Raw genomic sequence first — 13982 nt, 5'->3', positions numbered from 1 at the left:
AGGGGAACCTCAAAAATCTTTGAAACCCTTTGTACTTGGGATTAAGGAACAAATAAACAGATGCGTGTATTGGACGTTTATATTGTGTATCATAACGGCGCTGAAAGACCAGATGCATCTACTTCGTCTGGAACCACCCACCCCGCCTCAACTCTCTAAGCTTGTCGTCCATCCAAAGGTTAGGATCGCTCACACCGTCTAGAATTATATAAAGTCAAAAGTTTGATCATGATCCATGGATCTTTGATTAGATTTATGTGCAACATCAGAGCAAGTTCTAAAAAGATGTACTAAAGACCCATTGACAAACTAGTACTAGTAGTATTAGCAACCCGGAACTAATTGGACTTCAAGTTGGCAAGATACCTAGGCATATCGCACTAATCAAGGGCTTGAAGAGTGAAAGCAACAACAACTTGAAAAACTTGAAAAACACCTAGGCAGTCCAAAAGTGAAAAAGTGAAAAAGTGAAATATAAATGAAAGATGCATGGGGGTCTAATACCAATATCCGCCCGTCTTCAAGATGTTCGGACAAATTTAGACATGACTTAATAGGTTTTGCAGGAAAAGCTAGCAATTCGCTGATTGAGAGGATCTCTGAGTATGGGATGTTCTTGGTCGACATAGAAATCGGCCTGGATGGTACCACCCAAGAACACTGATGGCGATGAGCATCGGGACTGCTTCGAGAACATATAGGGGCCATTCATGAGAGAACAAATACGCGTCGACCCCCAGGGCAAACTCAATAACGCGGTATACACAGCGGACCTTGATTGTAGACACATATTAGCCGAGCCCCAATTTGACTCCAAGTTGATGAGTTTCACTTACTAGGATAAAAAACCCAGAGATGTATATTCCCTTCAGAAGTTTACCCACGCCTTGATCGATGGTCTTTCCGGCATTCTTCGATTTGAGCTGGAATGAACCCACGATGATGAGAAAAGCGGTAAACGTCATGACCTGTAGCACCAAACCCCCTATCAAGACTCCATTGCCGGTATCCTTTGCTGATCCCTCCCAGTCCCCAGAGGCAGCAATGCCGCTTCCTGAGGCTTGAGTAAGGCAACTTATGATATCCAGCGTAACGAAGATCCTGGGTAGCCATCGACGTCGGATATTGATGACAAGGAATTTCATCGATCTTTCGCCGGACTTCTCATCATCCCCAGACCAAATTAATCTGTCCATCAGCAGATAAAGACTCGCGCACACGAATACTGGTGCGATCACAATAAGAGTGGCGGATACCGCGTATAGAGGAATGCTGTCAGGTTGTTTAAGGCTAGCACAACGTATGCCATATCCGAAGACTTCCAGAAAAGCTCCAATGAGTAGCGGGGTGAAATGGCCACTGCGCTGGAATTTGCCATGGAGCGGAGCGAAGACCAAGGCGTAGAGGTGATAGACAGAAGGACCGAAATAGACAACTGTGAAAATAATAGAGGCAGCAAGCGAAGGGTTATAAAAATAAATGCTATTACTCTCGGTCGCCATAATGGTTGGAAAATAGAGTTTTTGTCGCTGGAATATGGAGGTTTCAAAGATTCGGAAAATGGGATATGCAGTTTTGTTGCGTAGAGCGTATATCAACAACAGACTACAAGGACATCAACCTACTTTATAAGATGCACAGATTCCTGACTCTATACTCTGCAATTATTCTATTGCCCCTTTGGGTAAACGTCGTATCTTGCAGATGCAAAAGGACATCGTATTCGCATTTCGCACACCTGAAAGTGGACCCGGCCAAGCCAACATAGCCCGCCATAATCTGCCATGATTGGCCATCGATAGCTCAAATTAAGGTTAAGGCGTTTAATGCGAAAGGTGCGATGAGAACACTGACACTGGGTAAGTCACGACTAGTATCGTAATGGTGGCTAGCCTATTTCCAAGGAGCATCTTCAAGTCGCTGCCTAGTCCTTTGCTGTCCAGGTGTGAACCTTGCTGACCTGAGAGCACAACGCCTCCACAAAATTCCAAGGCTGGGAAATGACTGCTTCTGTAATTAATTTCCTGTCTTTTGGGTAACAGCTGAGGTACGTGGGTAGGTAATAGGTTTTATTTGCATGCCAGTGGTTAACAACGGCTGATATATTTAGTTCCGGTATTGCGAAGCACATAATTCTCTAGTGACATCAACCCTGGAACATTGACTCGATTTCAACACGATTTCCAACAAGATTTCAGATCGCTTTTCAATCCTTATTGGCATGATCTTCCCGTATTTCCACTGCCTCGCCTTCATAAGGATCAACCGAGGTCTGTGCAAATTTTCTAGCTGACACACGTCTCTCAAAGAGCAAATCCAACTCTTCGTATGTTCGCCCCTTCGGCTCTGGAAGCCTGAAGAATGCCCAAACAAGGCTGAGCAAGCAGGTGCCCGCCCAAAAATATGCGCTCCTTGCACCCCAGCCCCACGCTGTAGAACTCAGTTGGTAATTGGTCAAAACATTCACGACTATATTGCTGATGTTGTATAATGAGCGGGCGAGAACGATGGTCTTAGCCTTGAGACGCGTTGAAGAGAGCTCCGAGACAAGAGAGTACGTCACTGGGCCCACGGTGATGTCGTAACAGAATGTAAAGATAATCAGCATCACTCCAATAGCCCATTTTGCACCATCACTATCGGCGAATGACAGACTCCCAGTAATGATGAGAAGTAAAAACAAACAGGAAAGGCCACAGATGTGCATGGTTCGGCGACCGGCAACGGTCATTAGGAACCATGATCCCAGTGTACCAATCACACCAAGTGCATATTGTCCCAGCGATAAATTGAAGGATTGGATAGGTGGTAGACCGGCCTGGACCATGAAATAGGCAAAATAACCCATCAGATTCTGGCCACAGAGCGTTTGAACCAGCCACACGACACATACAACTTCTGTCCGGCGCAGGTTTGTGCCCTTGAAACAATCCCAGTACGATGTTCCACTCGAGAGAGACGCCTCCAGCTCATTGGTATGCTGAATCATGGCGATCGTTTCATCTATATCGAAGTTGGGATCGCTGCCAGACGTAAGTCTTTGCAGAGCTCGTCGAGCCCCTTGAACGTTCCCTTGTCGAACATGCCACCAAGGCGACTCAGGAACAAAAAGACAACCCAGCATGATGGGCAATGGCCACACCCACTGCACACCGAAGGGGATCCGATAGGCCCACTGGTCATCGCGCGATATAGATCCTCGGTTCACGCCGACGGCGACAAATTGACCGAACACCCAGCACATGTTGATGAAGGTCGTCAGATATGGACGAAGGACAACCGGACAAACTTCCGACGCATAAGCCGCAGGTAATGTTTGGAAGATACCCCACGGTATGCCGGCCAAGATCTCCGCAGCAAGAAGCATCTCCACATTGACAGCGAAGAAGAAAATAAAGATTACCGCAGTGATTGTCGCCAGGGCGCATATCATAGTTCGTCTGTACCCCAGACGCTCGGACACAAGACCGTTGATCAGGAGTCCGATTACTTCTCCGCATCGCGCTCCGTTGGATAGGCCGGATTGCCAGGAGGCCGGAACAGCCCATTTACCGTCTGGGCCCTGGACGCCGAATTTCTGGTTGAAAGCTGGCGAGGCATACATGGAGCTTAGCAGGGCGAGATCGTACCCCTCCATGATAAGCGTTGATGAGAGAAGCACAGACCAGCCGACAGCTTTAGGGTATAACTTCACTGCTTCCCATAATGTCATAGACTGCTCCTTCTTAGCAGCATGCTGACCTTGCAGCAGAGCAGGCTGTTTGGCGTCCAGTCCATCTCCTCCAGTCGTATGTTCCATTGAAAGACTCATCGGAAAACAGCCCTGTCAAGCAACTGGGGTTGTGAGATATTCGGAATATAATCGAGCGGGGAGATATAGTCTTAGACGTTGGGCTGCATCTCTTCCGTTGTTTCTGACATGATCTTTACAATCGAGGGAAAGGTCGTATGATTTATATCGCACACAGCATGTGCACTGTCCGTGCCGTGGCGCGACATGCAGGTCGTGGATCCGGGGAAGAAAAGTGCAGCCGAAGCAGCAATTGGAGAAAAACTGGGGAAGCAGAAGAGTGGAGATAGTGTGTTGGCGAATCGGAGTGGACAATTCACCTTTCCGGAAGTTAGTCGGTCGTTAGTCGGCGATGCGAAGATACGTTTCGGGCCCTTGGCGGGAGTATCGAGCGGGGGCTCTGAGCGATAGCATCCGACCAGATGCCGAGAACGAAATAATATAAAGGGCTTTTTTGTTTTCCTTTTTGGACAGGTTGAGTCTTGCACGGTACAGATTTGGATCATGTCACCCCATGCAGAAATACTTTCAAAGGCCGTTCCGACGGGGGCGAACAACTGGTGGAAGGAGGCAACGGTTTACCAGGTATTTTGGGCACAGTAGCAACTTCGAATTGCTTCACTAACATCTTTTGAGGTATACCCAGCTTCCTTCTATGATTCGAACGGCGACGGCTGGGGTGATATCCCCGGTGTTATCGCAAAAATCCCCTACCTCCACTCGCTGGGAATCGACGTCGTCTGGCTGTCTCCAATGTACGACTCGCCCATGCACGACATGGGCTACGACGTCTCGGACTATGAGAGTGTTCTTCCGGCGTACGGAACCGTTAAAGATGTCGAAGAGCTGATACAGGCATGCCATGAACGGGGCATGAAGCTTATTCTTGACCTCGTCGTCAACCATACCAGCGATCAACACGAATGGTTTAAGGAGAGTCGCAGCAGCAAAGATAACCCCAAAAGAGATTGGTACTTCTGGCGTCCGCCGCGATATGATGAACAAGGGAACCGTCTGCCTCCGAGCAACTATCGAGGATATTTTGCGGGGAGTACATGTTCGTTGCCACCGATTAATTTCAACCTCAAACCCTGCCGATTCAAATAGACCAATGATGCTAATACAGATCTTCGGTAATTTTTAGGGACATGGGATGAGCATACTCAAGAATACTACCTCCACCTCTACGCCCCAAGCCAACCGGATTTGAATTGGGACAACGAATCCACGCGACAAGCAATCTACAAAAGCGCAGTCCACTTCTGGCTGGAAAAGGGCATTGACGGCTTCCGCGTCGACACGGTCAACAAATACAGCAAGCACACCTCCTTCCCCGATGCACCAATCGTCGATCCCAAAAGTTATATCCAACCAGCGATCCCAATGTGGTGCAACGGGCCACGTATTCACGAGTTCCTCCGCGAGATGTATGACACCGCTCTCGCGCCATATGGGGATGTCGTCACTGTCGGTGAGCTAGCGAATACGCCCGATCCAAAACAAGTCTTGGAATATGTCGGCGCATCAGCGAAGGAGTTGAGCATGGTATTCCATCTTGATATCGGACATATCGGGATGGGCGCCTTAGAAGATAAATACATATTTCACCCGTGGGAATTGTCAAAGTTGAAGGATGTCGTCTACAAGTGGCAAAGCTTTGTCGAGGAAAGCGATGGATGGACGACAGCGTTCTGCGAGAATCATGATAACGGGCGCTCTGTATCGCGGTTTGGCGACGATTCCCCCGCTTTTCGTGAAATCAGCGCGAAGATGCTGGCGATTATGATGGTTTGCATGACGGGCACCTTGTTTCTCTACCAGGGACAGGAAATTGGCATGATCAATGCGCCATCTGGATGGCCCATTGATGAGTATCGCGATATCGAGGGACTAGGCTATTATCGCGAAGCCGAGTCCCTGGAAAAAAGTGGCGTCGATACTTTGCGCAAAAAGAAGATAATGGACGGACTGAGAATTCTCGCTCGTGATCATTCTCGATTGCCTATGCAGTGGGATGATTCTCCGCATGCAGGATTCACAACTGGCAAACCTTGGATGAGAGCTCACGACCTATACCCTGAGATTAATGTCAAGCGACAGGAGCCAGAGAGGGGGAGTGTGCTATCATTTTGGAAGCAACTGCTCACGCTTAGGAAAACGTATCGGGATTTGTTTATCCATGGGGCATTTGAGGTCTTGGATCGTGAGAATCCAGCAACATTTTGCTTTTTGAAGAGCAGAGAGGAGAAAGAGGCTTTGATCATCTTGAACTTTACGGCGCAAAACCAGCCGTTCAAACTTGCCGAGAAGACTTCTGGGATGAAGCTGCTGGTCGGCAATTACGAGGTTTCTGTATTTGAGACCCTGAAACCATTCGAAGGTCGAATTTACATCAAATAAAGACACTGAGACTACGTTCTATGAAACAAAAGTGAAATGTGATTTTGATTTGCGTCATATTTCTACTGGATACACAAATAACCGGTCCAACCGTGCGGGCGGCAGTAATGATTTAAGTAACATCATGCAAGTAAACGGGGTCGGCAAAGATCCTCTTGGGATATGTACAATTTCAGTTGAAGGAAAAGGGAGCCAGATAAAAATTACACGTCCCAAACGCACAGTTTATCCACACGCCAAAAAAGACTTGACAGAAGAAAGGGACAGTGGGTGGACAAGGAGGGTATATAGCATGGATCACAACATGAGCCATGGCAAAGCAAGGGCAGAGGGTAGCATCAATCCCAAGATAAAACAGGAGGGGTAATCGCTTTCAACGCAGACGCAGACAGAAGCCAGATATAATTTTAACAGCCCGAAGGTCTAAGCAAAGCGCCAACCCGAGTCCGTTGAACGCTGACGCTTCATCACAGAGCGGAAAAGACTTTCCTTGCGACCGAAAGGCTTTTTCTTCTTCTGCTTCTGCTGGTTCAATAGAGATTCAGCAGCTTCGACGTCGATTCCCTCGCCAGTATCGGTGATTTTAAGAGCCCATTTCACGTCATCAGGGTCAAAGCCGAGGTCATTGACCATGTGGTCGATTGCACGGTCAACTGGGTCTTGAACTTGTGGCGGAAGAGAGGGCTGAGAGAATAAAGGTGTGGGTATAACCGGTATGGGGTGTTGCTGCGGAGATGGGAAGAGGGTTGGGGGGTGTTGCATTGGCGGACTGCGTGATTGAGGGTGGAACGGAACGTCCAGGTCAAATGCTGGAAGTGGCGGCGACAGAGATCGAGTTGGTGTGCGAGGAGGTGGAGCTGTGCTAGACGTTGATGTAGAAGCGCGGTCGAGCATCAGGGAGGGGAGAGCTGGGACTGGAGGTGCATTTGGGTCTGCCCCGTCGAGGTTATGGACGATGTTGCTGAATTCGGACATGGGTCGCTCTTCCGAAAATCCAGTTCCCAGTTCACGGCCACGAGCTCGTCGGGCACGGAGCTCCTGCTTGTAGTCTGCGTGACGCTGTTCACGTTCTAGTTGGGTTTGGATTTCAGCTGAAGAATCCATTGGACTTCCATCTCCATCCGTGATAGAACGTTCGTGATCCTCGTACACACGAGATACGGCTTCCTTCAGAAATGAGGAACGACTTGTTTCTGTCTCGGTCGGTGCCCACTTGGTCAATCCGGAGGATTGAGCCTTGTTGAAGAAAGCAGCTGTGGCCTCTGCTGGGGCGAGAGAGCTAAGACCCAGGACGGCAGAAAGACCGATTGTCAAGACAAAAGACGTCCATTCCTCTGTTTCTCGTTAGCATCAATTTTTTCTTTCTTTTTCCTTTTCGCTTAGATTTCAGTAGCAGACTTACCAAGAACTTGCTCTTCCAGCGCGGGATCATCGGTTGGAACATCCATGCCTTCATAGATGCCAACTCTCCTAGCTTCAATGCATTTTCCATGAAGAGGCTGCAATAAAACACCCATACACGTCCAGATCTCCGTCATATCATACAGTTGCCTCGGGGATAGACCAAGACCATTACCTCTGCCGAAGCCCTCGGGCGGTTCGAAGAGAGCATGTCCTAGGCCAAAAGGCTCCGTCATACATCCCGACGCACCAATATAGCCTCTAGCTTTGGCACCGCCTCGTAGCCAGTCAACCTGGCCCTCGAGATCATTCTCGCGGCCTTTGTTGCTTCCAAAGAGACGACAGAAGGTCCAAATCCGCCAGAATGCGTCATCAACCTCCTCGGCACGATCGATATCCATTCCTGAAAGGCCGCGAATAGTATCGCGGCGTAGGAATGGTGAACATCGTACAAGAATCATAGCCTTGAGCTTTGCAAGGGTATAAATGTCCTGAGCATACCGATCAAGGTAAAGTGAAGACGTGTACTCGGGCACCCGAGAGTCTGGCTCCAGCAATTGTGTCTCGGTCGCCCATGGCGGAGACATTTCTCGTAGCTCCCATGCTGGTGGGGACATCTTGAAAAGTGCATTTTTAATCAAGGGCAGTTCGTGCTTTTTGAAAATAGAGTAGAATCGCTTGTCAACCAGAACAAGATTAAAAAGGTCGTCTAGTGAGTCGATTTTTTCCATTATAGCCATGGTTAGGCGCAATGGAAAGTCTGGTGGAAAATTGACATTGGCCTCGACGAGCTGTCTCGCACCAAATACCGGCAAGGTCGAAGTGGGCGATGGAGGTGTCGCAGCGAGTTCATACACTTGATCCGAGGGCAGTTGCACGCTACTCGCCTGCGCTGTTGAGACAAAGGCGTATGTATGTCGTGTCATTTCGGGTACTTTCATGGCCGGTTCAACCACGATCTTTTCTTCGGGAGGCGTAAACCTTTCCTGCCCTTGACTCTGAGGTTCCCCCTTGGAGGAGGCGGAGTTGGTGGGGCTCTTTTGGGGGCTTTTTTCAGGACGTTCTTGGGGGCTGGCGTCGGGGTTGCCCCTGGTAGACTGGGCGACCCCTTGGCCGGCCACTTCCATGCGGTCGCAAACACTGTCTAATCCAAGGTCGTGTGTCTGAAGACGAGGTAATTGCAGAAGTAGATCGGACCGTTTGGTCGGACCTGAGTCTTCGTCAGCCAGGGTAGGATCGGAGAGCGACGACTGGAGGCACGAGGGCTCGTCTGGTGGGTCAAGCGAGGAGTCCGAGGGCGACGATAGGCTGGAGGTGAGCAAGGGGGCGCCCGCCAATCGTGCTGGTTTGCTGCGCTTGAATGATTTCATCGAGAAGGTGAAGGATTTCTTTAATGGCTTTCCCTTCTTGACTTCTTCGGCTTTGGTCGCAGCTTCAATTTCCGGCCCCGCACTCCTATCAGTGCTCTGGCTGACAGGCTGACAATCGAGACTTCTGCTCTTCTGATGGCCTTTGTTTTGGCTCTTGTCATCCTTTTTAAGTTCACTCTCAGGGATAGCAGCTAGATTTAAAGGCCGGATGTCTCTTTGAACTTTGCCGGACCGTTTCGGCTTCTCGGGCTTCTCAGGCTTCTCGGGCTTTTTCGATTTGGTTGACTTGCTCGACTTGTTCGACTTGCTCGATCGCAATAAATCCAACGACGGTGAGGGATGGATCTTCGAGTGAGGCTTCGTCGATGGTGGCAGAGGCGCTGGGCGTGTAGCTACAAGATCCCCATTGTGGCGGCTGACTTGCAGAGGTCCATCAAGTATTAGAAGTGTCCTTTGCTTCGAACCATGTTTCTGCAAATCAGCTAGAACGTCCTCCAGTTCCTCCGCCGCCCTTTCCAAGGAAGGTAGCTGACGAATGTGAGGTTTGCCATTCTCCAGGCGATCGGCCCATTGTGAACGATTGGTCTTACGCGGTCTCGCAGAATGTCCGCCACAAGAGTGACAACCGTGGCTTGGCGACCCTGATTTCATAGTCGTGGTCGAGCGTTGAACGGCGAGGTGAGAGCGACTCGGGGATGATTGTGAGTATGGCGAGTGTGGGTTGCTGGTAGGAGTCGTTCGCTGTTGCAAGTTTGAACGATTGTGACGGCCCACTACTAATGGACTGGGCGCGATGTCGGCATCGGAAGTGGGCTCGAGAGGTAGGGGCTTGTTCTTCAGATCGTTCATAGTAGTTGTTGTATTAATTGAAACAACCGAGTTGCACTGTGGTGAATATGTGCCTCTCGCTGAGTGAGCTCCTACTCTGTTTTTTACAGGGGTTGGCACTTGGAGTCTCGATTTTATGGACGCCGCTCGCGACGGACAGACTGATGCTGAATCGTCAAAAACACCTGCTGCGGCAGGTGAAATGATTGAATAGGCATCTGCAGACATAGGGCATTTCTCCATGTCGTCCAAATGATCTTCGTTCACGCTGGACAATGAACTCCGTCGACTGTAGCAAGAGGACGCGCAATCAAAGATGCCATCTGACCCCGAAGATGAGCTGGTTTTCTGCTCCGCAATATCGCTCTCCTCTTCATCCTGAGGGCTCTTGCATAGATTTTGCACTCGCTCCTCCAGTTCGCTCTCCAGGATGGACAAGCGTGCCACCTGCTTCTTATTTTTACCAGCACTAACCGGGGAAATCAGGTCGACATTGGTCGAGAGTTCGGGGAAGAATCGGCGGAGGCCACTGCCACGACGTACGGGAGGTCGATCATCAGATATAGGAGAAATATCTGAATCGCTGGAGGCGTCGTTCAGGTGAGTTTTTAAGCGAAGTGAAGCCTGTGGAGAGACCTCTCGTGTATATGTATCCTCCATCTTCAAGCTGTTGCTCTTCTCAACTGGCTTATCCAGGGCTGTAGGAGTTAACAACGGTTCTCCGTTGCCTGATGGCTCCAATTCAGACACTGCTGTCTTCCTCAATGGCAGATCCGTTTCTTCCTTTCCTTCTTTGAGATCAAATAAACCGAAGTCGCTGCCGCGCACGGCTTTGAGGGTCGGCTCGACGATGCTAGCTTTCTTATTCTTTGCCTTCTGCTGTTCCGATTTAAAGAATGTTGTTTGTAGCTTCAACGGAGGCGGCCGATGTGGCCCTTTTTTCCTGTAGCTGGGGGACCGGCGTGGTCGAATATAAGGGAAAGACATCGCGGTCACCATGGTAAAATATCGTCAAGGGTGGAAGACCAGCAAGGTTAGTCCCGTGGCATTGTCCACGCAATGATTTCTGTATAACCAATTAGCACCCTGCTGAACTATGCTGAACTGGCCGGATTTGGCAATCTTCAAAGAACTGACTGGGTGGTGGCTGTCGGGGAGGTCTAGGATAGTATGTTTGACTATATCCAGCCGTGGTTGGTATACAAAGACAATCCGCTTCTTCGTACTCATCGACGCAATAAGAGGGAAGGAAGGACAAAGAAAAAAACGTGGATGACCGGGAGATCCAGTCGGACGCCTTCTTTTGACCAACTGACCTTCTAACTACTACTACTACCCTCTCCAAGGCCCCCAATATAAGCAGCAGTTGGCGGGTTGGGGCCAAACAAAGCGCCCCCAAAACCTAGACCGGCGATGCAGTGCGATATGAATGACAGCTTTTAGTTGTTTCTTATTAATTTCGCAAGGCCGTGTGGGAAAAGATAACTTCTTAATCTGTCCATATCTCTTCCATTTCAACTCTCTCCCTCCCGTTCTATTTTCATTGCAAAATACGATGGTTCCTCGTGTCAGTCGCTATTCTTAATCCCGATCGACAGTGCAGACGCGGAAGCGATCGTCAATACGACAAATCGTGAAAAATCATTGGGAAAAAATGAATTAAAATACGCTAGGCACAATCTGGATTGGCCCTGCTACACCCCCAAACGGGATTTCTTTCTTGGCCCCCGTTTAGTAGTATTTCTGCCTCTCCAGGGCTGGTAACTTATCTGCAACCTTGGAAGCCGACTTCCACGCATTTTTCTTGATTTATATACTCAGCTCGACACAATATTAGCTATCCGTCCCGTTCTGAATTTGAGAACTCTTCTTGCTTAGTTTCAATCCTCTCGTATCCTTTCAATCATCCTCTTGGTATACCGTCTCTAATAAAAACCGTATGACTGTATCTATGTTTGGCCCCCGCATTCCTCGCCCCGACGCCCAGGACGCCTTCGCCACCCTGCCGAGTGTAATCTGCAGTCTCCCAGGCCCGCCAACCTTAAGACGGACAGTACCTCCCAGTGCAGTTGGCCCCTTATAACACATCATGTTTCATATCAATACTAATCTGAGTCAGCCAGTCGATCTGGCCTTTATTGGCGGAATTTCTACAGGGCATCCTGTATCCATATTAATTTATCGTGATCTGCTTTTCAAAATATCAAACGACGCAAAAAAAAAATCGCTTCCTTAGTCCATTCCCGTCCCTACTGTCGCTTCCTATCAAGCGCAGGGTGCGTACCGCTGTTTTCTGCTCACGAATTTAATAATAGTCCTGCCCCCTCCGTCGCCCCCAAGGGGCCAACTCCCAATCAAATCTTTACGATGGCCCTTCGCTATGCTAACCTTTCCTGCATCGTCTGTGGCGTACGGAGTACAGTGGATCCCATCGCAGACCTGAAGACACTGGACAAAACAACCAATGGGGGTCCCGAGGCCGTACCCGAGGGGTGTCTGTTCGAGCTCCACCGATCGTTCTTAATGAAGCTAGTAGTATTGTTCATGACAGCCTTGTCTAACTTATGCCTTCAAAACCCGCGTTGCACTGCCTGCCTTCTCCAGTGTAAACTACCTACACTATAAGAGGAAGTTGCGATGTACGCAAGGATTTATAATGTGAACCCCTTGCCTAGCTCCGTCTCTGACTCTGGCCCCATCTCTTTTATTTGGTGGCCCCTGACGTGGGGGCTATCGGCCTTGGTCTATGCTGGGGCTGTTTACATACCCTGTCCCTTTGTGGAGTTATCCAATACATAACACGTACTCTTTTGATCACTAGTCTCTGTACCTTTTTACTGCAATCTCTTAGTCTTCCCTGTTCTAGTATCTGTCTGCCATTTAGCCGGGCTCAGTGTTTGTTTAGAACATTTTTATAGAGTGACGGCCACTGTACGGTACTTGGTTCTGTGAGAGTGCTCCGGAAGGAGTACATCCGGTTATCACTAGAAATGCTGACCACATGGATCATGATCCTTTAATCCTGTGAATCCTTCCGTTCGCATTGATCAAATCAATGTTCCCTCGTGGTCCTCGGGAGCTTTAACCCTCAAGCAACGTGTTTAATCTCCGTGCTTTGTCTGGACCCCACTTTGCTGTAAACCATTCCATACCCGCGATGGGGGGGCCATTTAGCCGTGCGCAATGACGTTTCCTGTCTAGCCCGAAACCAAACTCAAGTAAATTGCCCATACAACTCCAAATAAGCTTCCCACGAGCAGGCGTTGGTCGGCAGGGACGACGGTGAAATTTAGCACGGAAACGAAAGGCCACAGCTTCAATCCTGCGGCCATGATGGGCACGAAATCCTAAGTAGAAAAAAGTTAGCGTGTGATTGTAATACCTCCGCACTTCATTGCATCATAGTGAATCGGGCGCATGTAGATGTTGGATTATCTTAGACGTTTCGAGTGAAGGATCGCCCTTCCTTCGCCGATGAACGCAGTACTGTATATCGGGAATAATAAGAACCCTCCCCCCCACCCCCCCACCCTCCTCAAATTTATTCCATCTCGAAAACACGTTCTTTCTTTGCAGGTGATTCGTTTGTTTGGCCGCCGGGTCGAATAATCTGACATCACTCACCGAATATATTTGCGATTGGATTGTCGCCGCGTCGAGGCCGCGGAGAATCCCCATTGTAGCGAGGAAGAGCACGGTATTCCATGCGCCACCAACAACTTGATCGATAACAATCTTGGCAATTGTGTTGGTAATATTGAGGCGGGGTTTGGGTCCAGGTTTGCCATCTGCAGGGGTGGTCTTCTCTTTGTCTTTGTCTTCTGTGACTTGCTTTGTGCTCGGAAACCATGCTTCTAGATTCTCTAGCCAAAGGTAACCGAGAGGCGAGACGATGAGCGCACAGGTAGTAAATTGCATCAAAGCAGTATTATCCACCTCGAATGGTACCTTCATTCCACGTGGTTAGCATCTTTCCAGGACTTGTATAGCGGTGAAGCTTGGATTTCTTTGCCCATCTCGCCTTCAGACGCGCGAGCGTTCTTGATTTTCTCAAAGGCATAAATCCCAAAAAGACGATACCTACCTGGTCACGATAAGCCTTGATTCCCTGCGCAAGCACATTTGACCCGGCATTGATGACCGCTGCCTGCAACGTGGCCTTGGCGATGGGAGGGACTGACATCGCGCCCTGC

At 49.3% G+C, this 13982-nt stretch overlaps 5 protein-coding genes across 5 annotated transcripts; 1 reads left to right on the top strand and 4 right to left on the bottom strand.

Annotated features, from left to right (window-relative positions):
- Positions 1-572: 572 nt before the first annotated feature.
- On the bottom strand, positions 573-1502 carry N7481_007455 (RTA1 domain-containing protein; the record flags this gene model as incomplete). Its single annotated transcript, XM_057266674.1, has 2 exons — positions 573-773; positions 837-1502. 2 exons carry the CDS (start codon positions 1500-1502, stop codon positions 573-575), a joined length of 867 nt encoding a protein of 288 aa, XP_057120875.1.
- Positions 1503-2206: 704 nt separating this feature from the next.
- N7481_007454 (uncharacterized protein) lies at positions 2207-3799 on the bottom strand (the record flags this gene model as incomplete). The annotated part of the gene is made up of 1 exon (XM_057266673.1): positions 2207-3799. One exon carries the CDS (start codon positions 3797-3799, stop codon positions 2207-2209), a length of 1593 nt encoding a protein of 530 aa, XP_057120874.1.
- Positions 3800-4294: 495 nt separating this feature from the next.
- Positions 4295-6190, top strand: N7481_007453 (glycoside hydrolase family 13 protein; the record flags this gene model as incomplete). Its single annotated transcript, XM_057266672.1, has 3 exons — positions 4295-4375; positions 4427-4847; positions 4935-6190. The coding sequence occupies 3 exons, from the start codon at positions 4295-4297 to the stop codon at positions 6188-6190; spliced, it is 1758 nt and encodes a 585-aa protein (XP_057120873.1).
- Positions 6191-6613: 423 nt separating this feature from the next.
- N7481_007452 (uncharacterized protein) lies at positions 6614-10788 on the bottom strand (the record flags this gene model as incomplete). Its single annotated transcript, XM_057266671.1, has 2 exons — positions 6614-7524; positions 7593-10788. The coding sequence occupies 2 exons, from the start codon at positions 10786-10788 to the stop codon at positions 6614-6616; spliced, it is 4107 nt and encodes a 1368-aa protein (XP_057120872.1).
- Positions 10789-12986: 2198 nt separating this feature from the next.
- N7481_007451 (Mpv17/PMP22 family protein) lies at positions 12987-13972 on the bottom strand (the record flags this gene model as incomplete). Its single annotated transcript, XM_057266670.1, has 3 exons — positions 12987-13136; positions 13414-13737; positions 13874-13972. The coding sequence occupies 3 exons, from the start codon at positions 13970-13972 to the stop codon at positions 12987-12989; spliced, it is 573 nt and encodes a 190-aa protein (XP_057120871.1).
- Positions 13973-13982: the final 10 nt, after the last annotated feature.

This window comes from Penicillium waksmanii (genome assembly GCF_028829765.1).
Source record: "Penicillium waksmanii strain IBT 27052 chromosome Unknown utg000007l:1.0-4314555.0:1.0-4317578.0, whole genome shotgun sequence".
In the NCBI taxonomy this organism is placed as follows: Eukaryota; Fungi; Ascomycota; class Eurotiomycetes; order Eurotiales; family Aspergillaceae; genus Penicillium; species Penicillium waksmanii.
Note: the sequence above shows the minus strand (reverse complement) of the source record. Positions and strands in the feature narration are given on the sequence as shown.